The sequence below is a fragment of the Australozyma saopauloensis genome, chromosome 5 (genome assembly GCF_035610405.1).
Source record: "Australozyma saopauloensis chromosome 5, complete sequence".
In the NCBI taxonomy this organism is placed as follows: Eukaryota; Fungi; Ascomycota; class Pichiomycetes; order Serinales; family Metschnikowiaceae; genus Australozyma; species Australozyma saopauloensis.
Window position 1 is genome coordinate 450475 of NC_086135.1, and position 27499 is coordinate 477973.

Genomic DNA, 27499 nt, shown 5'->3' on the forward strand with positions numbered 1-27499 from the left:
AACTTTTGTCGGCCATACTAGCCAATAGCTTCATCAAAACTACGTGTTTTTTTGAGGCACTGCTGGCAATGATACCATACTTTTCTTGTTTTGTTTGTGCCAGCGGTATAGGCGGTAGAGCGCCATGGTGGCCTGAGCATCTTCTACGGAGGAGTGTTGGCCAGTTTGAATTTCCAACTGAAGAAGTGTCTGGCACAACCTTCGTAGACTGGGCGCCTTGCCCTTCGCCAACTCGCGAAATTCTGTGATCATGGAAGTATCTTCTACCTGAACGCCTTTCAAACCCAACTGCAAAGCCTTCATATCGTTCTTGAGTGAGTGCCCTACTAATGTGCGATCTTTCATGAGTTTTTCTACCCTTTCTTGAGCTTCCTCGAATGTAATAGCACTTTTCATATGGTGCGGTGATACTCCAGATACCCACGTTCGCCAATCGGTGACCCGCTCCTTCGGGCGCACGTATTCATCTAGAATCACTACTCCGTACATATTTACAATTGACACACGCGCTAGTGCAGACCGATCTTTTTCACCTACACCTACGAATTCGCAGTCCATGGCTATGAATTTTCCAATTGACAGCTTTCGATGATCTGGCACAATGTCGCGTCTGGTCCCTTTTCCTATGCTCAAGTCTAACTTCTGAGCTGAGTCTGTCTTCCATAAGGCATACTCGAGCACAGATGCTTCCTGGTTTTTTGGAGATGAGATGGTGTTCTCGTTTACATTCGGAGTTTCATTGCGCACAGAGACCGCCTTTTTCACAATTTTCGGCCTCAGTACATTTTTACTTTTCTTCTGAACCTTATTCGGTTGCTGGGACGTCTTCTTCTCTCCGAGTTTGGCCTTTAGTTGATTCCAATTCAGAGAAAGAGACATCGTGGTGAAGGTCCTGTGTGTAAGCGCTTCAGAGGTAAATACTGGCTGCAAAAAAAAAAACCATTGAGCGAAATTCTGGAATAAGGACAAAGTCATGCAAAGATCTTAGGGTTTATTCGTTTTGATTGGCCAACGAACGATCGTATGACTTGCGTACCCATTCGATCTTCTTTATTATGTCCTTTAGTTGAGACTCATCCTCTGCCTCAAGGTCATACTTTTTTTGTATAATACCCTCTTTTCCTCCAGGTTCTGGTTTCCTCTCCACTACAATCTTGAATTGCAATGGATACTTGCTCTTTTTGAAGTGTTTGAGTTTCACGATCAGTGACACCGGAAACGAGCTTATTTTCATCATCGTGTCATTGTAGTATTTGTTGTAGTTGTAGTGATGGAGGTGGTGGTGGTGATGTTTGCTTTCACTCTGGCTGCCTCCATACAAAACGTCGTTTTGTTTTTTCAAACTGACATTGTCTGCTGGCGCGATATGTATGGTTTCACCATCAATGATTAATGACTTCTCTATCCTATTGATGAGAGGAGGCTTCTTGCGCCAAACTTTCCATTTGAAATAGACGGTGTTGATGGTGGTTGGTATATCAGGCACTCTGCTTTTGAATTGGTCGTCAAAGTTGGGTGCCTCAAACAGAACTGCAGAAGCTCGGTATGATTTGCCAGTGCCAGTTGCCTTTGTGTGGCTTCCACGTCTTTCTTCGCGGTTGAATGAAGTATCTGTCTCTTCAAGCAGAAATCTGTTTCTTGGTGGGGTGATTCCGGCTTGGATGTATGACGAAGGGTCTGGGGTAATTCCAGCTTCAACCAAAGACTCTGTGCCCGTTTCGATGTTCAACATCAGTTTGACTATTTGCTTCGAGGCAGAAACCAATTTGAAGTTGAACATACCGAGATCCTCTATCTTAGATGTGCTTTCTAAGGGCACTTCGTGTCCCTCAAGTGACTTTATGTCACTAATAAGCTCAGACATGAAAATGTTTTCACGCATGTGCGTTGTTTCAACTCCAACTAGTTTGTAGCTGCTTTGATCTAACTCGTACTGCTTGCAAATCATGTCAAACAATGCACCCACTTGCATTGTTGGAGGAACAAACAATTTAATGTGTTCCTTCTTTTGATTCGGTACGTCTTTCACTTGCACCTCCACAGAGTTATCTGGAATCGCACCCAAGCTTTGTTTCTCAAAGGTCTGCTTGGTAAGAGATTTAGAAAGATCAGCTGCGCGCTGTTGAAACAATTCTAGATTCTGCTTGAACTCTGAAGGGAGAGGCGTGACTTTTTCGTTCCGCTTGATTTCTGTTTGGTTCGTCACACGGCAGATGGCTAGGTTTTTTGGACTGTTGTAAGAGGATAAAAGCCTGCTTCTATCTAAAACACCGAAGGTTGAGTCATACAAGTCACCATCACTATCGATCAACTCCATTCTCCAATTGTTTGGATCAATGAATTCGGCATCATTTTTCATGTCTTTGAACTCGTCAGTTTTGATGACTTCTGAGAGAAAATAGCCTATGCAATCAAAAACGCGGACGCTTGTAACCACAGAGACCTTCCTCAAAACCGGTGTTGAGCGCGGCGGGACAAACACATCAATACTGGCTTTTCTTACCTCACTTTGCTGCGGACCGTCTTCGCTTTCGGACTCTGGGCTAGTAAAAGAGAAATACGATAACGGGTTCTCGTTAATGACCTCTTGCCTGCAATTAATCATTGAGCTGAGTAGTGACTGGTTAGGTTGCTTTGCCAAGTTGACCGTGGGCACTTTCTCGAATTGTAAATCTTGTGTTGCATGTTTCTCTCGCAGTTGAGCATCAGATGTTTGTAATTCTTTATCATCGCCTCGCATATCATTGATTGTGTTTCCCTCTTTGTAAAAGGCAACATCATTGCGAGCTAGGAGATAGCTCTCGGGCACCGAGTAGTTGTACATCATGTTCAGCTCCCTGTGTGATCCAGGACCACGTTCGAAACTGGACGAGTCCGAACTAGAGTTTGAGTCCGAGTCTGAATCCGAGAATCCTAGAGAAATTTCTGTGTTGTAGCTGTTTGAACGTGTGATCATCGAGTCGTCCGCGCCTTCGATAGTGCTGTCATCAGAGGCCTCGATCTCTATGGATCCCTCATCTGAAGCAAGGTTTTTTGCTGTGGCCAACGAGCCCAGAATCAGGTGCTCGTCCGTCTCTACTTCTGGGGAGTTTGCATCATAATTAGAGTGATTTCCGCTCAATGCGTCGAGGTGGCTTGAGGGAACAGTATCTATGGAATTTCTTTTAGGGTCCTGTTGCTTCAGAGCACCAAGAATTGCTGACGGCGTGAACAATTTCGATAACGAAGACCGTTTCTCCTTCTGTTTCTCCTTCTGGCGTTTGTCTACGGTGTCCACAGGACTTACGGCATCTAGCGGGATAGTGTTTATCAGCGAATTGGAGTCATTTGCCTCGGAAAGAAGCTCTGTCGGGAGTCTTGGCTGGATCTCCGGCAGCACCGGATCCGCTCTGTGCGAGAAATTCTGGCTCTCGCGCTCCTTGCGTGCTCTTCTTTTGGCCTTGGAAGAGACTCGTTTATGAGACATCCGGCTGGAAGCCTTGAGCGTCGGTGTTTTCTCCGAAATGTCATACGGAATAGGAGGCAGCACGGGGCGGAAGTCGGGAAAATACATGTTGTTGAGTTTCTTATGGAACAATCCCAGTTCCAACGGCCGGATGATCTCGGCCGCACATTCGTTCTCCGACTCCTTATTGGAGAGAATGAGCGCCCGGAGATGCGCTCGGAGATGTGTAGGATCGAGCGGGAATGCCATTAAATGTATTGATGGAGTAGTTCTAGATCAGTGCATAGAATGTGGATCAGAGGGTGAGAATCAATACACCACAAACAGTTCTGCCCTTGTTTTTAATTTTGTCTGTGCGTTCGAATAGCTCTTATTGCAAATGTCTCTTCCTCTTGTGAATTTTGGTGGCAGTGGTGGGGGAATTGCAAAGAGTAGTGTTTATTAGTATGAACTATAGTATGGGGCAGAATATGTTTCTAGGAAATGGGTAAAGACGAGGGAAGAGGTGAAATGGGTGGGGAATGGAATGGAAAAGGTATTTTTGACAAGAGTTTACTCTTTTTGAGTTTATATTTTTGATTCTTGATTTTAGTTGTGTTTTTCATTTTGCACTGATGAATGATATAGCTCTGTGAAAGTTAAAACTGTGAATGGTACACTGGATGATGTGAAAAATTTCGATTTTGAAATTGGAAGTATAGATTGTTAGTCAAATTAATTAGTTATCTCGGATGAGTAAAGCAAAGGTATGAGTTAAAGTAGAAGTTTCCTATCAGTCCATTCAACACGGAAGATTTTGAATTGGGATAAATGAACATGCGTCAGATTCCTTTTGACCATTGAAACTTTACAAATCTTAATCTCTTAAAGTGATCGATTACGAGACAGACCTCAAATATGAAGTTCCTTTTTGGTCCTATTAAATGCTATACCCTGAGTCTATGATCAACTTGCAACTCAAACAACAATACCTATTCTATGTAATGTAAGCTCCAGCCAAAATCTCATTACCTTTCTAGTGAACAAGTATAAAGCTTCAATTTCGTTGCAATTCCTATCAGCCCATTTAGTGAAACGCATTGAAGACGAATGGCCTACTTGACATTTACCGCCAATAACTGAATCAAATCATCTTTCACCAGGCGCAAGTAATCTAGCTACCTAAATGCCGCAAATTACACCGTCGACGAAAGCACTCATTGGCCAGTTTCATCCAGATCTCCCACAAATCTACACGCCCTGTTTCATGTGAACCTAATCAAGACTCACAAGAACCGGGCATTGCATATGGAGCACGATTCCTTCGTATTTTGGCTCTTTGTCGTGTATCTTACGAGTGTGCTTCCGGGACCCACTGTTTCTACTCTTGTGACGCCCAAATAGGCAATAACTGAAACATCTACCTACACACCATTGGATTCCAAAAGTCTATATAAGGCCGCCTGAATCCAGTTGTTTTTTGAATTATTCATTAACAAGAAACAATATCAACAATGGCCGCTCAAACCACTTCCTCCTCTTCCAACAAGCCTTCCAAGAAGGTCAACACTGACAATTGGGACTATGACCGCAACTGCGGCTGGGTCGCCTCTTGTGTAATTGTGTAATTATTAATTGACAATATAATACATTCTTGTAGAGATCATAGGGGTTCAAATTGACAGTATAACACGTTCTAGTGTAGAGAATATAAGGGCCTAGGTAAACCCACCCAATCAGAACAAAAGAAGAAAGATCCAGCTTAATGATACTAGAATCCACATTTCAATATTATTTAGAAAATTTTCCAACTCATTCTTGTTTTTCAACGAAGTGCCTTACACTTATGCAACCTGACGTAGGTCCCCCTAAATGAATAGGCTACTTACTAACACCAACACTGACCAACACGTAGCCAACGATAGAATGGACAACAATAAGACACATAGTATATTTTTTCATATTTTCATAGTTTCATTTGTACATTGACATTGAAATTTAATTTCTTTTTTCATTTTGTACTCATTCATCGCTCCGAACTTTATATCGGCAGGTTCAGTTGGTTACTCAATACTCTATACTGTCTGTGTCTAGTACTGTGCATACCAACCATTACTACCAGCCAATACTTCCAGGATCAACTGCCCACAAACGAGAAAAAATTTCACAAGTGCAGATATTCCAAATTTCTCAACCTCAAGATTTTCCCCACCCACCCCCATCCGCCAAAAAAAACTCTCCCCTGGGTGTATTCCCCTAGTACCCCCGGCCCACCTCTATCATTGCTTTCTATGCAGCGGCCTCCTCTGCAGGCCACTCTATTTCTGTACCCAACCAGTACAAAAAGTGTCTGTTTTTCCTCCCGCCCACCAACGGTCCAGATACTTTTCGATCCGTTGCCCTGCGTCAATTGCACGTTCCCGTCTGAGCCTGCCCGTTTTTGTCCCTCTCTTTTGCCTCGTCCACTGCGTTCGGTGCTACCACCTGTCACTGTCGGGCTATAGTGTATCCAATTGTTCCCTTGTAGAGGCCCTGCCGCCGGAAAAACTTGACGTGCGTGAACTTTTCGGAACGCCTGAGATTGTCCGTTTTTCCATTCCCGGTTTAGTGCCCGTTTTCGTACCGTTTCTGCCGTTTTTGCAGCCACTATGAGTAGGCGCCCAAGTGAACATAGAGCCAGTCTCAACGACCTCTCGGACCAAATCCATGCCGTGTACCGCCACCTTCTGGAAGAGGGCGGTGCTGCCAGCTCCTCGGGGTCGTTGGATTCGACCCAGAACGAGCTGGCGGTGCGCACGCCGAGGCTAGACAACGCATTCATTCTGACCCACCTCTCGCCGTTCCACGTGGACGAAAACTCGTCCGTGCCTCGCTCAGCACCCGAAACGCCCCACGCGGCGTCGATGCTCGAGTCTCCCGTGTCCCACTTGCACCTTAAGGCGGTCACAGACTCTTCTGTAGATGTCATCCGTGATAGCGCCACCCCAGAACCCGGCTTGTATTCTCCTTACGACGACAAACGTAAACTCAACCAAACATATAGCATTCCAGATTCGATCGACCGGTCCGGAACACCCGGCCATGCCTCCACCGCCATAGACGAAGAGGAGGACTGGTCCGAACGTGGCGCGGCTGTTGCCGTGGCCCCTGGCCCCAATGGCCCCACCAGTATCCGCCGAACAGTCAAAGATTTCGAGTTTGGAAAGGACTTGGGTGAGGGTTCCTACTCCACGGTTGTTCTAGCCACAGACAAGATCACGAAAACCAACTATGCCGTGAAGGTGCTTGACAAGAAACATATCATCAAGGAGAAAAAGGTGAAGTATGTCAACATAGAGAAGCATGCCCTCAATAGACTCAGCGGCCTCAACGGAATCATATCTATGTTTTTTACGTTCCAAGACAAAGACTCGCTTTACTACGTTTTAGAATTCGCATCCAATGGAGAGCTTTTGGGCTTCATCAAAACCTACGGCTCCCTCAATGAGGATTGTACCAGACATTTCGGTGCCCAGATATTGGATGCCATCAAGAACATGCACGACAATGGTATCATTCACAGAGACATAAAGCCCGAAAACATATTGATAGATGACAAATTTCGCATCCGCATAACAGACTTTGGCACTGCAAAGTTGCTCGAACGCAAGAAAAATGGAGAGTCGGGTGTCGAAGAAGAGTACCCATTAGACGTGAGAGCCAAATCCTTCGTCGGTACCGCCGAATACGTTTCGCCTGAATTGTTGGAGAGCAAGTACTGTGGAAAGCCCGGTGACATTTGGGCTTTTGGGTGCTTATTGTATCAAATGATCGCAGGAAAGCCTCCATTTAAGGCCACAAACGAGTACTTGACCTTCCAAAAAATCACAAAATTGCAGTACGCGTTCAGCGCTGGATTCCCTTTGATTCTCAGAGACTTGATCAAACAAATATTGGTCTTGAGACCTTCTCGCAGAGCTTCTATCGAGCAAATCCAACAACACCTTTTCTTCGAGAAATGTAACTTTAAGGATCCTGACTCCATTTGGAATGCAAAGCTCCCTGAACTAAGTCCTTACAAAGTCACAGCTCAATCCATGACAAAAATGCCTACAAAGAGTGCTCAACCCGTTCGAGAGCAAAGAGCACCTATTAAAAAGAAACCACAACTGCAACCACAACCAAAGAATACCCCAGCAGAGGCATCGAAGTTAAAGAAGGCAAGTACTTCTGAGGACAAAGGATTGAGGAACATCACACCAGCAAGCGTCGCTGCTTATGTTCTCAATAAAGAAGATGATCATTCCTCACCTGAAGTCAGCACTCCCAAGACAACCAGTCATACTAGCACACCGCAGAAGTCACAGGCTCCACCTGACTATATTCCTGGTACCAACATCTTAAGACCACAGGTAAACAGTATGGCAAACTTTTCTAGACTTTCAACCAGCAGCTCAAACAAAAGTGATCCTGAGCTGAAAAGAAGTATACGCTCTAAAACGAAGGAACTAGCACCTCCAACAGCGGTCGAGGCAGCATGGCAGCAATATCTCAGTCCTGATGAGAGAATTATTCATGTTGGCTCAGTCACTGCATCCAAAAAGACTACTGAGGCCTTCGAGCGGAAGCACAAGGGTATGATTCATGATACGCCACTCGGATTCAACAATCAATTGAAGAGTGCCCAGCAGAGGGGTGGCCAAAGATCGATGTTATCGAGATATGTTAAGGATAATCAGTTGAAAGATAAGAAAGATTTACCTCCACCCGAAGTTGAGTCAGACGCAATCACTTTCTTTTATGAGGAAGTCACAGCTGAGCCAGAGCCACACACTGAGGAAGATGAGAAGTCAACTCTATTGAACATTGGCCACGGCAGATTTGGCAAATCGTTGAAGAAGCTCCTTGCAAACAGTGACAAAAAGACAGATTCCGTGGAGACTATTTATGAGAACGGAAATGTAACCAGACAAACTGTGTCTTTGGAGCGTCCAAGGGCATGTACAGTCATCATAACGACCTTTGGAAGAGTACTTCTCTTTTTGCGAGATGATATACACAGTGACTACAAGCTCATCTGTGAGGTTAAGCTTCAATATCCATTCATTCAATTTAAAGAGGTTGTCACCAGCCCCAGCACAAAATTTGGAAAGCAGATTCCGGCGTCCGGAATATTTGCTATCGAGTCTAAGTTTATCACCTTCGTCTTTGAAGTTGAAAAATACGAGGTTAATCAGTGGACTGAATCCTTAGCCCGCTCTAAGTTGTGCCTGATAGAGCGTGAACATGAAGTAGAAGCTCCTCGTGTAAGCCAGCCGAAATTAGCCCTGCCTAAAATCCCATCAACACCAGAATTGATGGAAGCGCCAAGGTTTGGGTCAAACAGCAGCCCCAATGGAAATGAGATGCTGCTGCCCTCGAGAATCACAAGAAGTCCGTCTCAACCTCGCACGCTCGACCCCAAAGGTAGTCCGCTGAACAATCTTCTTGCTCAAAGACGCATGCGGGCCAAAGAAACCACGAGGAGAAAGGCGCCGCCGCCGCCACCTTCAAAAAGCCAGCATTTGGCCCTGACGGGATTGCGAAAGGACCCAGAAAACGGCGAAAAGGCCACGGTCCACGCTGCGCAATTAGCTGTTTCGAATCTCAATCTTTCGCCAACTCCACGCAATGAGTACAGATCGTCCAGCTTCACGAAAGAAACACCACGGGCACACAAGAATTTCGTCGCTACCCTGGCAGGAAACGTGACGCCCATGAACTCCAAGCTATTGGCACGCACGCGGGGCGGCAAGTAAAGGCAACGGTAGAAGTAGAGGCGGCCACAGAGCCCACAAACAATATGTATTTTAAATCAATTGCATTTCTATGGAATCTTTTGTAGAGGCCCGATTTGGCCTGGCTGCAAATCTGTCTGCAGGTACAGGAACATAACACAAACAGTAACTACATCTACAAGGACACAACGAATCCCGAATGTTGAAATAGAACAGAAGAAAATTAGAACAAAACCCTCAAAATGAAAATCAATTCACAATTCTAGTTTCGACAGATAAGTGACGCTCTCACATTACACCAAAACTCACTAAAAGCATCATCTCCGAAACGAAAACACAAACCAAAAAAAACCAATTCTATCCCACCAAAACACACTTATCGCCCAAATCACCCCCTCCACTCACACACCCCACCCACAGTGGACATTTTTTTTCCATCACCTCACGAGACTGTTAACAGTCACATCTCATCACGTGCACGCGGCACACACTCCCGAGCATCCGCCCTCCTGCACAGCACCGCAGACCCCATCCATTTCCTCAAAATTTTCCTAGCTACCAAAATCTTCTCAGTTCCACTCAAAGGTTAAAATGGCTAAGTTCATCAAATCCGGTAAAGTTGGTATGTAGTTCCACCGTTCCCATCGTCTGCTCCCAAGCAAGACCTCTCCCTCAATGAAATTTGCAATGCAAAGCGACCAGAACTGATTCCTTTGGTGTTCAAGTTGAACATCCCCGAAATCTCACACAACGAAGCACAAAACGATACAAATTGTGTTCCCAATATGAAAGCGAATGTCCACGATGTCTATGGTACTTTTCCGAATCCAAATTGGGGTCTCGATCGTGAAATGGCTGAATTTTTCAGCCCGAAGAGCTTTTTTTTCACTTCCCCCCATCACAACATTGTCTCATACGAAAGGGTAAACTGTACAAAGAATCGAGTAATAGCGTCTTGGTAACACTCCAGACCTAATTGTTGGGGCATATTCCCTCCAATGAGATCGTCGTTTAACCCGGTTCAGTTCAGTTCAAGTCAGCTCAGCATCGCAAATCCATTTCGTCTCCCAAATTCAACTACTAACATACAGCTATCGTTACCCGTGGTCGTTTCGCTGGTAAGAAGGTCGTGGTTGTCAAGCCTCACGATGACGGCACCAAGTCCCACGCTTTCGCACACGCCATCGTTGTTGGTATCGAGACCGCCCCATTGAAGGTCACCAAAGCTCACAGCGAAAAGCAAATTGCCAAGAGAACCAAGGTCAAGGCTTTCGTCAAGTTGGTCAACTACAACCACTTGATGCCAACCAGATACTCCTTGGACGTTGAGTCTTTCAAGACCGCTGTCACCCCAGAGTCCTTGGTCGAGCCATCCCAAAAACAAGAAGCCAAGAAGGTTGTCAAGAAGATTTTGGAGGAAAAGCACCAAGCTGGTAAGAACAAGTGGTTCTTCTCCAAACTCAGATTCTAATCTCATTATATATCATATAAAGTGTAATACAACCGCTGCTACGAATGTTGTGCTGTAGTGTGTAAGTGATTGATTTTAGCATCTCGAAAATGGTAAGATTGGCGTTGATTTCTTGAGGAAAGGAAGCGTGGAGTCTTTTTTTGTAAGGAATGGCTCTCACCTCAGCGCTGCCATACATAGCTAATACATAACAAGCACACTTGATCAAAACAGACAATACTGCAGTCGAGAATTAATCAAATCATATTTTTGATAACTGAATATTTCTGAGGCCTATTGTTTTCAATTTCCCTCTCCAGTGTCCACTCTATCTATGACTCTATTACCATGTTTCAGAGTGAAAAATACCATGTCATCCCAAAACCATACATCTCCGACATACGAACACAGTGCAAAAAAGTCTCATTCACAAATTAAAGTATCATAAACATGAGTAAATTTCCATAATTTCCAATCTCTCCCTCCTCTTGTCCCAATTAATGTCTCTACCTTTCACACTAATATACTCACTCACCATATACCATATACTCACCATATACCATATACTCACCATATACCATATACCATATACCTCACCTCATACAACCCAATCTCAATTATCTCCCACAATGGCAGAACAACTCCCAGTCGCCGACTTGAAGTTGGAAGAAAAAGAACAAAAAGAACAGAAAATCACCCCATGGGAGGTGGAAGGTGCCGTGGACGAAAACGGACTCTCTAAAGGCATCGACTACAACAAACTCATTCTGTCCTTCGGAACGAAGAAGATCTCCGACGAGACCTTGGCCCGTTTCTCCGCCGTCACCGGTGAAGAGCCCCACCCCTTCTTGAAGAGAGGCGTCTTCTTCTCCGAGAGAGATTTGGACAGAATCTTGGACTTGTACGAACATGGCGAACCGTTCTTCTTGTACACTGGCCGTGGTCCGCTGTCGGACTCGTTGCACTTGGGCCACATGGTGCCATTCATCTTCACGAAGTGGCTCCAGGACGTTTTTGATGTGCCGTTGGTGATCGAATTGACGGACGATGAGAAGTTCTTGTTCAAGCAGAAGTTGACGATCTCCGACGTCAAGAAGTTTGCCCACGAGAACTGTAAAGATATCATTGCTGTAGGCTTCAAGCCCGAGAACACCTTCATTTTCTCGGATTTAGAGTACATGAACCCTGCGTTCTACGAGAACATCGTGCGTACCTCTCGTCAGATCACCACTTCCACCGCCAAGGCCGTGTTCGGCTTCGAGGACCTGGACTGTATCGGAAAGCTCCACTTTGCCAGTGTGCAAATCTCCACGGCCTTCCCTTCGTCTTTCCCAGATGTGTTGGGCTTGCCTGACAAGACTCCATGTCTTATTCCATGCGCCATTGACCAGGACCCATACTTCAGAGTGTGCAGAGATGTTGCCGACAAGTTGAAGTTCTCCAAGCCCTCTTTGATCCACGCCAAGTTCTTCCCTGCTTTGCAAGGTGCTTCGACCAAGATGTCTGCCTCAGACACCACCACGTCCATTTTCATGGGCGACACCCCTAAACAGATCCAAAAGAAGATCAACAAGTACGCCTTTTCCGGTGGAAGAGCTACTTTGGAGGAGCACAGAGAGCTCGGTGGTAACGTCGAGGTGGACGTTGCCTACCAATACTTGTCCTTTTTCAGTTACGACGATGAGAAGTTGGCCAAGTTGGCCGAGGAGTACAAGACCGGTAAGCTTTTGTCCTCTGAGATGAAGGCCGAGTGTATTTCTGTTTTGCAAGAGTACGTCGCTGCATACCAGGAAAGACGTGGTGTTGTTGATGACCTGGTGGTGAGCCAGTTCATGAGCCCACACAAGCTTGTGTGGGGCCAGAAGGAGAGAAAGGTGGCACCTAAGGAGAGAGTCAAGAAGGTGAAGGCTGCCAAGAAGTAGTCAGTGATAGAATCATATATAATACAACTAATGGAGGCTCGAGAGTAGCTGCAAACGTGCCGTGTAGTGGCACAAACAAAAGGGTAGAAGTCTAATTTTCCTTCAATTTTCTATCCATCGATCTGCTAAAAGTGTTTCAGAGCCTATTGTTCTCGTTCATTCACACAATCCTGTTGTTTTACATTTATCCATAATAACCTATACACACTTTATGCTAAGAGAGCCTTGACGTTTTCCAACACAAAGGCTACCTTCTCGAAGTCATCTCCACCGGTCACATCACCGCGTCCAAACCAGCGAGTGCCAATACTGAGAATCACATTTCGAGGATGCTTCAGATGGAGCACCACCTTCCCTACTTGAGCCGCAACCACTTGCATTTTGACATTCTGCGGGTCGCCAACCAACACCACCGGTTCTACGGCTAGCCCTTCCTCCAGCTGAAGCGCCGGAGAAATCACCGAGTGGGTGGAGAGTGGAAGATCGAACGTGGCATCGGCGGCGCCGTCTACGACTACGTTGAGGATGATTTTATCGGCAAAGAACACTGCCTGGAAACTGACCTGCGTGTCTCCATATGTGGCTACCGTTTCCTTGGCGAACTGACGGCTTTCGTCCATGTCTAGTGTGTTGGAGTGTTTTCGCAGCCAGTGAAAAATTCTGAGGGGTCGCACTGGCTGCAAAAAAACACTTCAAGACATGAGGTTCCGCACAGTTTGGGGTGGAATGGACGTGGGCAAAAACGGCGAAAAATTCGCGCCAAACACCGGGCCAAATAGCACACTACTTCTGTGCTGGGCAATTTTCTCCGGCCCGATCATGTTCTTATTTCTTATCCCCCACCACTGTAGCCGCAGCTGCATACTGTGGACTGTAGGTCAGCGCATATGATTACTCACGCTATTAGTAGTCACTACACCTTGCCCTACTAATACTGGTACATCCACTTACTACTTTTTTACTAAGCAACAATTGGCCGGCACCAACAAAACTATCACTGCTGTACATACTTGTCCTTGCACCATTCAAACCATACAATCTAAATCAGACCTACCCAATTTCCTAATGTCAGTCTTTGCACCAGTTCCAGAAGCCATAGAGGCATTCAAAAATGGAGAGTTTCTCGTGGTCATGGACGACGAGTCGCGCGAAAACGAGGGCGACTTGATCATTGCGGCCGAAAAGGTCACCCAGGAAAAGATGGCCTTTCTTGTGCGGTACTCCTCGGGCTACGTTTGTGCGCCATTGCTGACCGAACGAGCAGACAAACTCGAATTGCAGCCCATGTTGAAGGACAGAACAGACAGACACGGCACCGCTTACACGGTCACTTGTGACTACGCACACGGCACCACCACGGGAATCCTGGCCCATGACAGAGCATTGACGGTGCGCAAACTAGCCGACGCTACCGTTGTTCCCGATGACTTCATCAGACCCGGCCATGTGCTTCCCTTGCGTGCTGTTCCTGGTCTTCTCAGAGCCAGAAGGGGCCACACAGAGGCCAGTGTGCAGCTCTGCGAGCTTGCGGGTTTGCAGCCGGCAGCCACCATTTGTGAGTTGGTGCGCGACGAGGATGGATTGATGATGCGCTTGGACGACTGCGTGGAGTTCAGCAAAAGACACGGCATCAAGATTGTGACCATCGAGCAGATCGTGGACCACATGGATGGAGCCGAGAAGTAGGCATGATGTATATAGACAACGGAATAGAGTCACCGAGCTCCTTTGAAAGAGCAAAGGATCGGTAAATTTGCGATACTTGTTGTAGGGTTTTCTTGACATACTGACTACAATTACATTCAGGATGGACCAACCAGTAGTAGCTTTTATCTATTCTAATATACATTTCTGGAACGAGTCCATTTACACAAGAACCAATTGCACCTTTCTCTTGCCGCTGACCTCATCTTGAACCGACTTCACTGCGACTTGCACCTTGTCGAAAATACCGACAGTGCGGCTGACACCCTTGAAGTCAGTGAAAGACAACTCATACTTCTCCTCGTCGTAAGCTGCGCTGTTCGCATCTCCCAACATCTCTAGCTTGATCATGCCTTCTACTCCGAACTTGGGCACAAGTACAACAATACCATTGTTGAATGACTTCATCACGTAACCTTCCTGTGTGGATTCATTGTTCTTCATTACCTGTCCAACGTAGTACTCAATACTGGCTCTGCCAGCAAATTGTGCGTTTCTGTGTCTCTTGTTGATATTTCTCACAATGAGCTCCATCTTGTGCTTGTCTCTGTGCTGAGAATCAAGCATTTCATACCCAATAGCTCCTGCAAGCTGTCTGTGTGCCACCACATCACAGTATCTTCTGATCGGAGAAGTGAAATGGGTATAGATGTCAACTGCAAGACCATAATGTCTGAAGTCAGGGTATCCGTAAGAACTGGAAGAGAAATACTCGGCGGCCATCATACATCTCGTAGACATGATACGTATGAGGGTGTTAAAGTATTCATCGTTAGGGTCCACACACCTGTCGAGCGAGTCGGCCAAAGCTTTCGAAGATTCAATAGAGATCGACATACCTGGCTTTCTCACACGAAGAATTTCATTGAGAGCTTCGAAGTTGGTGCTTGGAGGGGCTGCATGTCTTCTCAACATGGCGGTTTGTGGGTATGCGTCGTAAATCTTTCTAGCGACGGAGATGTTTGCTAGCAACATGAATTCCTCAACCAAAGAATTGGTCTCGAGCAATTTTTTGACTTCCACTTCACCAGGATCGGAGGTCTCACTGTCCATGTGCACTTTGACTTCAGGAGATGACAAGTTCAAAGCACCAGCATCCATTCTCTTTTGCTTCAATTTCTTGGAGAGCTTCAATAAGATTCTAATAGATTGTGTAAGTTCGTCGTTCTGACTGCCATCCTCAATTCTGAGTTGCGCCTGTTCATACGAGAATGCTTCTCTGGATTTAATAATCGACTTCATGAATTTGACATCAACAATTTCTGCATTCTCATCAAGTTCCCAGATCACGGAAAATGCAAATCTCTCAACATATGGATTCAAAGAACACAAATTTGTACCAAGCAACATTGGCAACATGTCAATTCTCTTGTCGACCAAATAAACCGAAGTACCTCTAGAAGCACCCTCGCTATCCAACGCGGTATTTGGCTTGACGAAATGGGTCACATCAGCAATGTGAACACCGACCTCGTAGTGGCCATTAGGCAATGGCTTTGCATGCAAAGCGTCATCAATATCCTGACAGTTTGGTGGATCAATCGAACAGACGAGCTTGTCACGCAAGTCCACTCTTTTCTTCAACTGCTCGTCACCATTATCCAAGTTCTCAGGCACTTTCCAATTCTCACCCTCCTTTGGCAAACAGTCCAAGACAGCCTTAGAGAAAGGTCTATATTCAACATCATGCTCAATCAATAAAGCCTCACGCTCTGCTCCCTCAGTTTCGATTGCACCTAGACTTCTAACAAAATGACCCTGTGGGTATTTTGAGTTAGATGGCCATGCATCGACAGAAACAACGATTCTCTGTCCTAAAAGCTCTTTGGCTTTTCTAGTCTTAATGCGGATCTTTGGTAAAACTTTATCCATGAGAATGACGAAACAGGTCTGCGAAGCGTTACTAGTCTCGTTGTCGACGGAGGATGAAGCGATTTGACCAACATAAAATCTCCAAGATCTTCTGGTGATGCTGACGACCCTAGCAGTGGGTTGTAGCTTCTTTTCTCCTTGATGAATGGTAGCTTTAACAGCTTCCAGCGCCAACATACGGCGTTCCTTGTCGGAGACGAGGTCCTCTTGTGAATTGTCATCAGCGTTATCGTTGGCTCCTATGCTGCTCTCCTCCAAAATGGTGGTTGAAGGCTCTCTCCACTTGTCTTTAGGAAGCAATTCCACGATAACCAAATCACCATTGAATGCTCTATTGAGGTTTTTGGTGCCTACGATGAGGAGCGGTTTCTTGAAGGCAGGAGTCAGGACAGAACCTTCTAAAATGTTGTATGTGGAGGTGTTGAAAACACCCTGGTAAAGAGTACCGTTCTTGATACCAGCCATTGTTCTGGAGGTCGAGTAGTATTCTGGGTATGCGATTTCCGCAGCATTTTTTTCGAAAGATTCATTCTCTGTAGGAATCAAATCACGCAACATGTCGCCATTGGGCAAGCTCTCGATGTAGTCTTCGAGCGAGCGAGCGTCAATGCCTTCGGCGATGGCTCTTTTACGGTTGTTGCGGTCATTACACACGAGAATGACCTTTATGGGGTTCTTCGTGCTGCTGTACTTGGCAAGATGCTCGTTGTACCATTGCGCGCACCTGTTCACGGCACGGTCGTTTCTATCATTAATGCTTTCATCCTTCTCTCTAGTAATATATGTCTCCTCGTGAAACTCGTTGTGGAACACCACAAACCGTTTGTCTGCCGCTTTGACTAGCGCACGAAGACGTTGGTAGATCGGAAACGACCGGTTCTTCACTTCCTCGAGCACAATCTGTGGCACAACTACGTCATAGAAGCATTCGGTGTTCTCGAGCAAATCGATCGCCTGCAACACCACGTTGGTGTCTACAACTACATAGTGTTGTCCGCCGTTCTTCAACTTCAAAGGCAGGTCCAGCAAAACAAGCAGGGGCAAATTTCCTTGTGCGTCTGGCTTCAAATTGGTGATGCAATGATTACAAGCTTGCGAATAGCAGGGTATATCTGATCGGAGATAGTGCTCGCGGACAATTTTCATGCATCCTCCGTTTCTGGATCTGACGAAGGTCTTCTGTATGGTTGTGAGCCCGGAGGCCAACTTTCTTTTCTCAACCATTGGTAGTTTGGTAATTGAGGTTTGGAGATGAGATTATAGAGTAGGGTAGATGAGATGCCACCCGTGCCGCAGTAGGAAACGAAGGCAAAAGCTATGGATACAAATGAGAAGGGTAATTAATTAATTAATTTACTTTTTTTTGTGATACTTATATTTCTCATTATTTTTTTGCTATGTTACTTACATGGCCATTGCTTATTTGTGTGGTAGTACTCTTATCACTTACAATAGTAGATGAGTGAATGATGAGATGAGAAATGGAGATGGTTTGTGCTAGAGCTACAACAAGTTCAGTTTTTAAAATAGTTCTATTAAATGCAATCTTTGAATCATATTAGGAGACATTAAACATGGAGATGCAGTTGTTCAGGAGGCTGGACAGGGACTGGGCTGCTTGAGCCATCGGTGCTGGAAACCAGCTTTTCGGTCAACTCCTCGTCAACGACAATGGGTGCCTGGTGGTTGTCTACAAAAGTCTCGCCCACCTTTTGCGCATGATGCACCTCGTAGTGTTTCACAGCGGATGGGAATAGATCGATCGACCAGAACAACAACAACATTCCGTACCAGAACGAGATGGTCCACTCGAAAATAGCAGACAACGAGCGCTCCTTTCTCTTCATGAATATACCAAAGAGAAGGGCAAATACAATAGCTGCCATGAGCCAGAAGAGCTTGCAAACGAAGGATACCATGTACAAGTTCGCAAAGCGGTGTTTACCGAAAATGACCTTTTCATGGTTGGGATTGAGGCGGCCAGGAAGATATCCGAAGAGGAACGAGTTGAAAAAGTTGAACACGCACGCTAAGAACTCTCCCACAATGAACACTCCCACCATACTGAGGTGGACCGTCTTGAAGCTGGGCGAGCGGAAACATGCCACGAAAAGAATTCCCAACTGTCCGATCACCGCGAAAACAATACTGATGATGGCGAAAATAGGCTGTTTCTTTGAGACGTACGGCTGGAGCTTCTTCTTCTTCCGGAGAACATATTCCATCACCAACGTTCCGACGAAAAAGATCATCTGGAAGCCCACACACGCAATGAATAGCGGCTGAAGATTCGTGGCTCCAATGTCACTGATGTAGATGGGATTCTGTGCTTCTCCCTTCATGAAGTCATATATGGGCTTTCCTTGCAAGCTCCACGCAGACAAGAGCGCTATGAGCATTCCCCACCAGACCACGAGGGCGACTAGGGGAATGAGGTAGTAGTGGATTTTCTTGAAGTGGAATATGCGTGCAGCCATTGCGATGGAATATATCTAACTGTTCGATTTATGTGGCAGATTCCAGCAATGATGTCCTCTAATGCAATGCAACGATAAGCCAAAGATGCCGATTTTCACTCCCACTCACGAAGAAGAAGAAGAGATTGAAAAATATAAGAATAAAGCTGCGGCCATCGCAGAATTGAATGGAGGCTGTACCAATTGCTTTGGTGATCGCAACCAGAAGGCCACTGTTCCTGCAGAAAGGACCTGAAACTTCGCCAGCTTCAGATGAAACAGGCCGTTGTGACGTAATAACGTTGGGTCAGTGCAGGAGAGAAAGTTTTGAGGTTTCCGAATTAAACACGAAAATGAATTGATATTTCTTTGTGCAAATATTTTTAAATTTCCAAGCCACATCTCTCCGAGGTGTTCTGCTGGTTTAGTGCCAAGATTGGCTGAGCATTAGTCACGGAGATATGGTTAATTGTCCGAGACGAACTAAGGATCACAATTAAATAACTTACTTTTTTTGTGATTATTTTTCGTATTCTTTGAGTTTTTTGATTTCTGTGGCGTTGAATGAGACTACATTTGTTCCTCTGATCGGGACGCTTGATGGCGTGAGTAAAGAGCACACGCATTCGTATTCAAACGAGCAAGCTGCAGAGAAGAATTCGAAATCGTACAATTTTATGAACAAAAGAGTCTAGATACGCTATGACTATGGACACTGGTCCAGTAAGTCTTGGTGAATGATATTGTACGCTTACATGCACTTCTGAAACATGCCTATAGACCTAATATGGGTGTTTGGTCCAGCTCCTAGAATTAGTGCTGTGATGAGCTAGTTCCAGAACAAGAGTCCAAGCAGTCTGTAGTTGCGACAAGACAAATGGATAATACTTTTCTTGCTCATTCATTCATTTGCTTTATTTTGTTTCGTTTTGCGTCTCTATTCCATTTACTTTGTTATTCTTTTCTGCTTCTTTTGTTTCTATCTCGAATTTATCGTTTAATTTGGGTATATTGGATGCCCAGAAATTGAGTCAGCCACAAATATGCCTAGAAGATAGAAATCCATTCCGTCAGGTTGTTCTGTCCAGTTTCTCTCCGCTTGTTTCGTCACCTGTCAGTCCACACCTGGGCTCATACTCACAGTGTTCCAAGAAACTCCAGTCATCCACAGGACCTTTCAACTTCCTCAATATCCGCAGTATAAATACCAAGCTCAGATTCCAAAAAGTTCGGGAACAGAACGAATTTCATTCTGGCCAATTCCGCTTTTCTCTCATCTCGGCCCAATTTGCGCACGGCGATAAGCACCTGTCTGTAACATGACTCAAGTACCGTGATGAAACTCCACACGGTCTCTAACTCATCTCACGCATGAATGTTTAAATTTTCACTCGACCAATTCTTAAATCCCCACATCTGGCCCAGCCAGGTGTACCGCTTCCCACAGCCGTTGCGGCGATTCATGGGAGGCTCCCAACCAAAGCCAGTCTCGGATTATTGGTTGTGGCTCGATATTCTCTTGGGCACTTTTTGCGGAATCGCCGTCATTGAGGCCGTATTCAAGCTGCACACTGCCTTTACCGAGCACCATCCTCCGTTGATCATTGCGAGTTATGGTGCTTCGGCTATTCTCTGTTTCAATGCTACCGCATCGCCCTTGGCCCAGCCTCGGAATGTCATCATGGGACAATTTGTCTCGTCTCTCATTGGCATATGTATCGAGAAACTTTTCTCGTTGTCTGAGGCCGGGAGAGAAAACTACTGGGCTGGTGGTGCCCTTAGTGTGGCTATATCCTCTGTCGCGATGACCGTTCTCAACTGCGTCCATCCGCCCGGAGGAGCCTCTGCTCTTTTGCCATGTGCCGATGCGAAAGTGAGAGCCATGGGTTGGTGGTATTTGCCGGCGCAGTTGGTGTCTTCCGTGTTGATGTTGGCCGTGGCATGTTTGGTGAACAATATTATCAGAAGTTATCCTGTCTTCTGGTGGACTGTGGGTACCATTGACAAGCATCCTGTAGTAGTTGAGCCGGAGAACATTGAAGAATCGTCGGTGACGCTCTCTCGGTACCCGCTGGTGAAAGCAGCCAGTGAGCTCCCCAACATTCAATTTGTGGCCGATAGAACCACCATAGATATATCCGATGGCCATGTTCTAGTCCCTGAAGGCTTGGAATTGGAAGGGCTCGAGATGGAATGGCTTGCGTCTTTGCAAAAGCTTTTGACCAAAGCGGCTCCTGACGTTGCCAGCGTCAATCTTGAGCGCCGATTATCGAGACAGAGTCATTTCAACTGAGCAGATCAAAAGAGTTGCAAAAATTTAGAATGCTTGCACTCAAACTATCATTTTAAATTCGAGAAATGACTTAAATTGCATCAACAAATCCCGTAAGTTTCAACGGTGCCCATTAGAAACAACATCCTCATATCCTAATAAATCAACGATAATCACAGAGACAATCTGTACGAATAGTATATGCTTAGTTAATCCAATTGACGTTGGTAAAGGTGCTACCCATCACCTAAGAAAACAAATTCATTTGCAAACACATTTGAGATAGTCCAACAATTCATTGATCATAATCAAATTTAGAGAACACACTTCCTTATAAAGCTGTAACACCGTCTCTCTTTTTTTCCGAGTATGGCATGTCTCTGAAGTGTCGAAAGGCAAATTTAACTAATTTGGCTGAAGAATACGTTGAACAAATACATCATACTCCTTTCATCATCAAGAGCGACCCAACTTGGTTAATGACAAATATTCTGTCTTTACGAGTCAGAAAGTAATCCCTTGTTCGGTCTCTATCCAGAATCATAGATGTCACCCAAAGACTCCAATGGATTATTGAGATACACACAACCGTATGTGATTGCCCAGACGACGTTTTAATTTCATGATTCAAGCTTACTTCACATATGATAGGAATTTCAGTTGTCAGGTTACGAAATACAAGCTGAAAGCTGTCCAGACGGAGACTATCAAACCCAAGTACGATGAGCTAGAAGGATCTAATGGCCCACATCCAGAGCTAGCATTACCTAACAGATATTACGTATGTATAAATCTCTTTGTTTTGTATAATGTGGCCGTTTGCGGCTCAAAAGTCAAGAAAATAAATTTCAATCTTTTGGTACATTGTAGTCTTCCTATTTCTCAACATTACAAGCTTCGTTCCTCATGGCCCAATGGTCAAGGCGTCTGGCTACGAAAGTAACCACTTCTGTTGGAACCAGAAGATTCCAGGTTCGACTCCTGGTGGGGAAGCTTACTTTTTTGCTTTTTTTTATGATTAATCCCAGGTTTTGATGAAGAAAATCATTTTTTGATTTCTTTATTGCTTATACTCACATTTTTTTATCCTTAAGTTTGGTTTTCTTTGGTCTGTGTCCACTAATTACATAAAGTATCTCGATAACCTACCCGTATATTACAATCTAAATCTGCTAGAATCTGGTGCTTGTTCGGCCTTCTTGTAGTTACCCAGAGCATCCCGTAGCTGGCCCTTTTTATCGATGACTGTAACATTCTTAGCCTTGGACAAAGTGTCCATAGCCTCGCCAACTCTGGGTCTCTTACGGTCTCCGCCAGAAGTCTTTTCGTTCTCCTTCTCACGTTGTTCTTTAACCTCCTTCAATTCGTTGAAATGCTTAGACTTGGCCCTCTTCTTGGCTCTTCTCAATCTCTGTTTATCGTCTCGACTCAACTCATCCTTAGAATATGAAAGACCAGACTTAAGTTGTACCTGAGAAGTTCCGCGAGCACCGTCAGCCTTAGGCTTATCGTCACCGATCTTGTAAACTTCCTGAGGAGCGAGTTTAATCTCGTCGGAGACATGCAATGGTTGGGCATCATCGGTGCTGATAGAGGCAGGTGCATCAGTAACCTTAATCTCGACGCTCTTGTACTCGCTGGGTTTGGGTATGTAGTGAGCCAGACACAATGAGTCTAGTTTGTAGTTGAGTTGTGTGAACAACTTTGTGATCTCGTCATGGGCCTCTTGCACTTCCTCGGAGATTTTGGCTTCAGGGTCGACACCGTGGAATTCATCTTCATAGATTTCAGCCAAAGATTTAGCACTCTTTTGATCGGACACCTCGGCCTTTTGTTTCTGCACGAATGTGCGCACATCGGATATGAGTCTCTTGGGCAAGTCGTCAAACTCATCGTTTTTGACTCTGCGCTTGATGAGGTCCTCAATGGTTTCTGTGACTTTGTCTGTGATGACCGGGACGGGTTTGGATGTACGGTCGAACTCAAGTGTGGGAGCTTCGTCGTCATTTAGAAGAGAGTCAGCGGGACGGTCGTTAGAGCGGACTTCACCTTTCATTGTCCACTTCTTCTCAGCCACAAGCTCGGCCTCCAACTGTGCAATCTCCTCTTGGAGTTTTTGCTGTTGTTGCTCGAAAGTGGACAACTTTTTGTTATTCTTTCTTGGAGCCTCTTCTTCATCGCCGTCGTCCTCGTCTTCGAAAAGATCATGCATAGCCGAGTTGACGGCTTTTTCGTGTTCTCCATCTTCAAGCTCACGCTCGAGGTCGCCTTCATCCTCTGACTCGCTCTCTGCCTTTCCACTCGAAGCGGTAGATGCTCCGACCTTCTGCATACCTGGCTTGTCGAAGAACTCGTCGTAGTATTCCATTTCTTCGCCCTCGCTGTCGTCCCCGCTCAAGTCTGCAAACATGTCCACCTCTTCCTCGTCATCATTTTCTGCCTCAGGGTTGTCCTCAAGAGCCATGATCTGCTTGTTGAATGCATCGATGTCGAAGAATTCGTCATTGAGACCAAAGACGTCCTTTTTTATTTCACCGGCTTCATTTTGTTCTTCTTGTTCTTCTTGTTCTGATTCTTCTTCCTCCTCTTCATCCTCAGAGGCAGAGGCAGCAGAGGCAGCATCCTCGACAATACCAGTCTCTTCAGATTCGCTGGCATCACTATCGAGACCATCCTGGGGTTCTTCAGTCAGGAAAAATTCCTCAGAGTCGTCTTCATCGTTCACTTCTTCATCCTCCTCGTCGCTCAGAGGCAGGTCCAGCCCAACACCATAAAGCTCTTTAAGCTCAGGAATCTGTTCGCCCATAAGTTTCTCCCCGACACCGTTGATCACCATCTGTGCCTGGCCAAATACCTGCGTCGAGTCCAAGCCATCGGTGTAGATCTCATCTAGAACCGAGTGCGTTTTCGTCAACGGATCCAAGAGCGACTTTGTGAGCTGGTTGAATTGCTCGGCGGCATTCTCCGACTTGTACAAGGTGAAAATATCCGTCGGGTTCGCCGACAATTTCGTGATTAAGTCCATTGTCGAGTGTCTATCCTGGAAAAAAAGGCCTGATGAGCATCGCAGAGATGGTGCAGGAGCCAGAGGTCAACTCCACATTTCACACAGAGAACGACGATAAACGCACTGCGGTGGTTAATTTTTTTGTGGCAAATCGAATCTTGTGATCCTTCAGATTGAATTATCAGGGTCGGGCGGCTAGCTTGAATTTGCAATTGTTTTGACTCATCTTGTGATTACACTTACTCACCAATCATAGTAAACATGAACAGGGTTGATCTCCGCGGCTTTCTCCCGAAAACCATGCTGAAAAATTACCTCAATGGAATCTCGCGTCCATTCTCTCCCCATTTGGTGCGCTGGAAGTCTGGAACTTCGTCGCGTCGCTGGGTCACTAGACAAATGGACGATCACCATACTAAGCAATCCAAAGAGCAAGGGTTCCGGTCCAGAGCAGCATACAAGCTCATTGAGATCGACCAGAAGTTCAAATTGTTCAATAAAAATACCGCCAATATCGTGGATTTGGGTTTTGCGCCGGGCGCCTGGACTCAAGTGGCACTTAAAAGAAGCCAGACTCTACAGAACAAAATGAACATCCTCGGGGTGGACCTTATAGACTGTTCGCCGCCACAGGGTGCCTCCTTCATTCAAGGCGATATTCTCTCGAAAAAAACACACCTGGCAATCAAAGAACATTTCCAGGGCGGTGTTGATGTGGTGCTCAGCGATATGATGGCTAATACAAGTGGTATTAAGGACAATGACCACTACGCCAGCATGGATTTGTGCGATGGAGTGTTGATTTTGGCATGCGAACTTTTGAATCAAAACGGATCTTTGGTGATGAAGTTCTATTCTGGCGCCGAAGACCCGCTTCTCCAGTCTCGGTTGCAAAAGATGTTTCACAAGGTCTACAGATGCAAGCCAGATGCGTGTCGAGCAGAGCTGCGAGAATTGTATTTCGTGTGTCTACGTAGAAGACTGGCGGAGCAGAAAATCGAGGATATTTTTGCCGACGATTAATTCGTCTTTTTACCTGGCTCCGCATAGATCTTCTCTCTGCAGATCACTACATAGATACTTCTGATTTAAATAGACTGATAAGACAATTGCGAAGGAGAAGGCCTAGATCGAAAGGATATTCCACTAGTAGACTGAATTATGTCATACAAACTTCTTCCTGTGCTCAAAAATCCAGTCAAATGGCTTAAGGGTGTAAAGGTCAGACACTCTGAAAAGTTACCCATCCTAGAAAATTACGATGTGAAGGACCTAGAGTCCAATCCCTACGCTCAAATACTTTCGGATTTTAGATTCGACGTTTCGAGAAAAAGCTTTCCTATTGGAGATATGGTGCAGATCATTGTAGACAAAAAGAATGACGAATACTGGCTAAAGCCGGTGCTAGCGAAACCCACTAAGGGCCAGAATCCGGCTCGATACGTTCTCAACTCCGAGGATTACATAGAGTTTCTTAGCCTGAAACAATTCTTACCGATGCCTTTCAAATACATGGTGAAGAGTCCATCTATAGCGTCTCGAACCAAAATTCTGCCTCAGTTCACAGAAGAAGTCAAGCAAATGTACGTGGATAGAATCAAAAAAATGCTTGAAAACGTAATATCTGAAGAACAGCGCAAGCTTCGGGGGATATTGCTTCTGCCAGGAGATACCACAACCCTTGACTGGCAGGAGGACCAACTAATAATGACTACAGGACTCGTGAAGGCAAACACATATATTGGTTTTAACAAGAACAAGGAGCTAGCTCGATTGTTGATTCTTCTAGCAAACTTCGAGGCTCATCTATAAAATATTAAAAAAAGCCATGACCATAGTCAACATGGCCAAGGCTGGGGAAGCGGTGAGAGCAAGACCGTCCGATTTCTTGGTGGAGCTGCTACCTGATTGACCAGATGCAGTAGGGGCCAGAATAGTGACACTGGAAAGAGTCTCTACCAGCTCGGCGTTGGTTGGGATCCAAGAATTGACAGTAGAGGCAGAGAGGCTGGGAGAGAAAGACATCTGCTCAGGCATGAAAACAGAGACGGTTCCGTCGGTGCCGAAAATAACACCACCCAACATGGTGTCGTTGAGCTTTCTGTCAAAGTAGCCAGCAGCAGGAATACCGTAGGTGATGTTACCAGTGCCTTGGTAAGTGTGAAGGGTCGAGAAAAGGTTTCTGTACTGGGTACCGTTCATGACCTCAAAGGCATCAAACTCACCACATCCAGAGCCCCAACACGAGCAGTTGCCGGATGGGTTGTATTGAGAAGTACGAGGGATCTTAGCGTTCAAGAACCAAATGGCAGGCATGTTGTAGTTCCACTCAACCCATGTGGTTGCATTGGGCATGGTGAATTCGAACAAGAACATTTTGGTAGTACCAGGGAAGCCATGGTAGGCGGGGATACCAGAACGGTAGACGCCACAGGAGTTGCTAGCACCAGAGTCGGGACACTTTTGACTGGAGAAAATCAGATACTCTTGGTTAGAGTCGATGAGGTTCTTGGATCCCAACACAGTGGCCAGAGAAGCAGCAGAAACACCGTCGGAGTCGGCATAGGTCAAAGCCTTACCCAAGCACGTTGAATTTGCACCTGCAGTGGTGAGGAATGTGACGTTGTTGGCAGTGCCGTTGGCTGCGTTATAGTACGAAGCCTGGTTCCAGTTTCCATTTTTCAGGTCACTGCTATAGTACACAGCGAATTGGCTCAACGAGAGTGGACCACGGAAATGCACGGAGAGCTCTTCGTCAAGCGGACTGTTGGAACCCGAGAAGGTTGTTGGCGTTTTCGACAACAGGCAGCAGGTTGACGATGAGTCTTCGATGGAAGCCACATCGAAGTAGTAACCCTGGAAACCGAGGTTTTTGAACTGGTTCAAAGTGTCAGCAGCATTGGCGGCAGCTAGAAGCGGCAAGGCTGCCAAGAGAGTGGATGCCGAGACCATTTTTGATTGATAGACGTTAGAAAATGCAGGGAAGACTTGGAGAGAAGGAACTAATAATAGGTAAACAAAACACGGTAGTGAAAAACTATGCGATTTTAGTCCCACTAGTGTCTTTCCTTTATTGTTTTTGCAAAGTTATGAACGATTACGTCAGCACCAAGAAAAAAAGGATAGATGGCGCATCAACCGTGGGCAGTGCGCGTCGTATTTATATCTATCACTTGGCGGCTTTGACGCTTAAGCTCCGTACTCTATTTTAAGGTCATGTACATACAGGCCTGCGGCATGGTTACTGAATCTGTCAAAAGAAAGGGGGCATGTATGGATGAGCTTTAGTGGAAGATGGTAATTTTTGCGAAGACGTAAAGTTTTGCGGCACGTGCATTTATTCCTGTCCAGCTCTTTTTTCCCTGATCTCGACGGAATGTTTCTATGAGCCGCAAGCGGAAGCTCGGTCTTCATCCTGCAGCGTTTCAGACTCTGGTGCAATAGTGCGTAGGGCAGTGGTCTAGTGCAAATTAAGATGCGTACATATACGAAGGAACGTTGGCTGTTCGATTAGCTGTTTTTGCGCAGATCAAGGAGGGTTTGTTGGGGTTGTTGATGTTTCTATCGTGAATTCTATTTTGTGTGATCCGCAAACCCACTTTTGTCTAGGTGTTTGGTTGTAATGTGTTTGTAGAG

At 45.6% G+C, this 27499-nt stretch overlaps 12 protein-coding genes and 1 non-coding gene across 13 annotated transcripts; 7 read left to right on the plus strand and 6 right to left on the minus strand.

Annotated features, from left to right (window-relative positions):
• Nucleotides 1-39: 39 nt before the first annotated feature.
• Nucleotides 40-975, minus strand: PUMCH_004088 (uncharacterized protein; the record flags this gene model as incomplete). Its single annotated transcript, XM_063023038.1, has 1 exon — nucleotides 40-975. The coding sequence occupies one exon, from the start codon at nucleotides 973-975 to the stop codon at nucleotides 40-42; it is 936 nt and encodes a 311-aa protein (XP_062879108.1).
• Nucleotides 976-991: 16 nt separating this feature from the next.
• On the minus strand, nucleotides 992-3694 carry PUMCH_004089 (uncharacterized protein; the record flags this gene model as incomplete). The annotated part of the gene is made up of 1 exon (XM_063023039.1): nucleotides 992-3694. The coding sequence occupies one exon, from the start codon at nucleotides 3692-3694 to the stop codon at nucleotides 992-994; it is 2703 nt and encodes a 900-aa protein (XP_062879109.1).
• A 2378-nt stretch (nucleotides 3695-6072) lies between these two features.
• On the plus strand, nucleotides 6073-9201 carry PUMCH_004090 (uncharacterized protein; the record flags this gene model as incomplete). Its single annotated transcript, XM_063023040.1, has 1 exon — nucleotides 6073-9201. The coding sequence occupies one exon, from the start codon at nucleotides 6073-6075 to the stop codon at nucleotides 9199-9201; it is 3129 nt and encodes a 1042-aa protein (XP_062879110.1).
• Nucleotides 9202-9771: 570 nt separating this feature from the next.
• Nucleotides 9772-10651, plus strand: PUMCH_004091 (uncharacterized protein; the record flags this gene model as incomplete). Its single annotated transcript, XM_063023041.1, has 2 exons — nucleotides 9772-9802; nucleotides 10272-10651. The coding sequence occupies 2 exons, from the start codon at nucleotides 9772-9774 to the stop codon at nucleotides 10649-10651; spliced, it is 411 nt and encodes a 136-aa protein (XP_062879111.1).
• A 479-nt stretch (nucleotides 10652-11130) lies between these two features.
• On the plus strand, nucleotides 11131-12552 carry PUMCH_004092 (uncharacterized protein; the record flags this gene model as incomplete). The annotated part of the gene is made up of 1 exon (XM_063023042.1): nucleotides 11131-12552. The coding sequence occupies one exon, from the start codon at nucleotides 11131-11133 to the stop codon at nucleotides 12550-12552; it is 1422 nt and encodes a 473-aa protein (XP_062879112.1).
• A 1065-nt stretch (nucleotides 12553-13617) lies between these two features.
• On the plus strand, nucleotides 13618-14238 carry PUMCH_004093 (uncharacterized protein; the record flags this gene model as incomplete). Its single annotated transcript, XM_063023043.1, has 1 exon — nucleotides 13618-14238. One exon carries the CDS (start codon nucleotides 13618-13620, stop codon nucleotides 14236-14238), a length of 621 nt encoding a protein of 206 aa, XP_062879113.1.
• A 180-nt stretch (nucleotides 14239-14418) lies between these two features.
• On the minus strand, nucleotides 14419-17352 carry PUMCH_004094 (uncharacterized protein; the record flags this gene model as incomplete). The annotated part of the gene is made up of 1 exon (XM_063023044.1): nucleotides 14419-17352. One exon carries the CDS (start codon nucleotides 17350-17352, stop codon nucleotides 14419-14421), a length of 2934 nt encoding a protein of 977 aa, XP_062879114.1.
• Nucleotides 17353-17696: 344 nt separating this feature from the next.
• PUMCH_004095 (uncharacterized protein) lies at nucleotides 17697-18605 on the minus strand (the record flags this gene model as incomplete). Its single annotated transcript, XM_063023045.1, has 1 exon — nucleotides 17697-18605. The coding sequence occupies one exon, from the start codon at nucleotides 18603-18605 to the stop codon at nucleotides 17697-17699; it is 909 nt and encodes a 302-aa protein (XP_062879115.1).
• Nucleotides 18606-19959: 1354 nt separating this feature from the next.
• PUMCH_004096 (uncharacterized protein) lies at nucleotides 19960-20877 on the plus strand (the record flags this gene model as incomplete). The annotated part of the gene is made up of 1 exon (XM_063023046.1): nucleotides 19960-20877. One exon carries the CDS (start codon nucleotides 19960-19962, stop codon nucleotides 20875-20877), a length of 918 nt encoding a protein of 305 aa, XP_062879116.1.
• An 879-nt stretch (nucleotides 20878-21756) lies between these two features.
• Nucleotides 21757-21849, plus strand: PUMCH_004097. Its single transcript has one exon. It is a non-coding gene; the product is annotated as a tRNA-Arg (tRNA).
• A 163-nt stretch (nucleotides 21850-22012) lies between these two features.
• On the minus strand, nucleotides 22013-23881 carry PUMCH_004098 (uncharacterized protein; the record flags this gene model as incomplete). Its single annotated transcript, XM_063023047.1, has 1 exon — nucleotides 22013-23881. One exon carries the CDS (start codon nucleotides 23879-23881, stop codon nucleotides 22013-22015), a length of 1869 nt encoding a protein of 622 aa, XP_062879117.1.
• Nucleotides 23882-24124: 243 nt separating this feature from the next.
• PUMCH_004099 (uncharacterized protein) lies at nucleotides 24125-24886 on the plus strand (the record flags this gene model as incomplete). The annotated part of the gene is made up of 1 exon (XM_063023048.1): nucleotides 24125-24886. The coding sequence occupies one exon, from the start codon at nucleotides 24125-24127 to the stop codon at nucleotides 24884-24886; it is 762 nt and encodes a 253-aa protein (XP_062879118.1).
• Nucleotides 24887-25669: 783 nt separating this feature from the next.
• On the minus strand, nucleotides 25670-26815 carry PUMCH_004100 (uncharacterized protein; the record flags this gene model as incomplete). Its single annotated transcript, XM_063023049.1, has 1 exon — nucleotides 25670-26815. The coding sequence occupies one exon, from the start codon at nucleotides 26813-26815 to the stop codon at nucleotides 25670-25672; it is 1146 nt and encodes a 381-aa protein (XP_062879119.1).
• Between the last annotated feature and the right edge of the window lie 684 nt (nucleotides 26816-27499).